This window comes from Nanorana parkeri, unplaced genomic scaffold (assembly GCF_000935625.1).
Source record: "Nanorana parkeri isolate BGI_ZX_2015 unplaced genomic scaffold, ASM93562v1 scaffold3163, whole genome shotgun sequence".
Classification (NCBI taxonomy): Eukaryota; Metazoa; Chordata; class Amphibia; order Anura; family Dicroglossidae; genus Nanorana; species Nanorana parkeri.
Window position 1 is genome coordinate 25,321 of NW_017309431.1, and position 1,116 is coordinate 26,436.

At 53.8% G+C, this 1,116-nt stretch overlaps 1 protein-coding gene across 1 annotated transcript in view; it reads left to right on the top strand.

Annotated features, from left to right (window-relative positions):
* The window catches only part of LOC108802834 (wee1-like protein kinase 1-A), a 16,075-nt gene that overhangs the window by 11,353 nt on the left and 3,606 nt on the right, over nucleotides 1-1,116 (top strand). Inside the window, exon 12 of the mRNA XM_018574687.1 lies at nucleotides 266-436. Within this exon, the coding sequence (XP_018430189.1) occupies nucleotides 266-436 (171 nt within the window). The remainder of the gene's footprint in view (nucleotides 1-265; nucleotides 437-1,116) is intronic.

The following is a 1,116-nucleotide window of genomic DNA, read 5'->3' on the forward strand; positions in this document are numbered from 1 at the left end:
CGAAAAAAAGTTTTCTCCTCGGGTGGCGGCGGGGGGGGGGGGGGGGAATGACCGCATTGTAATCACATCTCCTCATACGGATTATGTATATCAAATGAAAATGTAAAGTGCGGTCAGAGGAGAATACAATCTGTAATTGGGGGACGTGCGGTGACTTTCACGTCTGTTTGGTACGTCTCTGCTCGGTACATCTTACCTGACGCGGTGATAGGACGGGATGTCTGCTCTGTAACTCGGACTCTGACCGTTCTATTTTATCTTGTAGGATTACTCCCAGCTGCCCAAAGCGGACATATTCGCCCTGGCGCTGACCGTCTGGTGCGCTGGCGGTACCGAGCCTCTCCCATCCAATGGAGACCAGTGGCATGAAATCAGACAAGGCAAACTGCCCACCGTGCCGCAAGTGCTGTCCCAGGAGCTGATGGATCTAATGAAGGTAAATGTGGCAGATCCGTCTGTTGTGTGGAAGCTTCGTCACCTTGCCTGGCGTTTCCTCTCTTTAGAACTACTTATGTTCACGGCACCAGGCTGGACTTGTCTTCCATTGGGTATTGGATTGTGGGGAGGAGACCCGGAGAAGTTTACTTATACATTCTATAGCTACCCGCGTGTGTGTTTTTATAGTGTGGGCGTAAAACAGTTGTGGTCAACTTTCTTGATATAGGGGTCCTTAAAGGAGAACCATGGGGTCGGGGCTTTTCCCCATAGTTCTCCTTAGGGTAACGGGAGGACACAAACTAGCGTCTTCCCGTCACCCTAGGCTCAGTATATAGGGAGCGACAGCTCGCGGTATGCTGAGACGCTGAAGCGGATCCCAACGATTGTCTGGATCCACCCAGCTGCGTGAGTGACAGCTGGCTCTGCCTATCTAGAGGCAGAGCCAGCTGTACCCTCCCCCGTCCGTTCCACCAGTCGGCGCTGGAGGATCGGGGAGGGGGGAATCCTGTCACGGCTCTCTGCAGGGAGATGATCGAGAAGTGAGCGAACGCCGGTATGTGTTCTCTCACCTCCCTATCTACTGAGCCGACCTGTCAGTCTCATTGTCACAGGTCGGCTCGAACTATGAGTGAAAAGAGCCCCCCCCCCCCCCAATTTCCCTTTTTGGTGTGCGCCCCG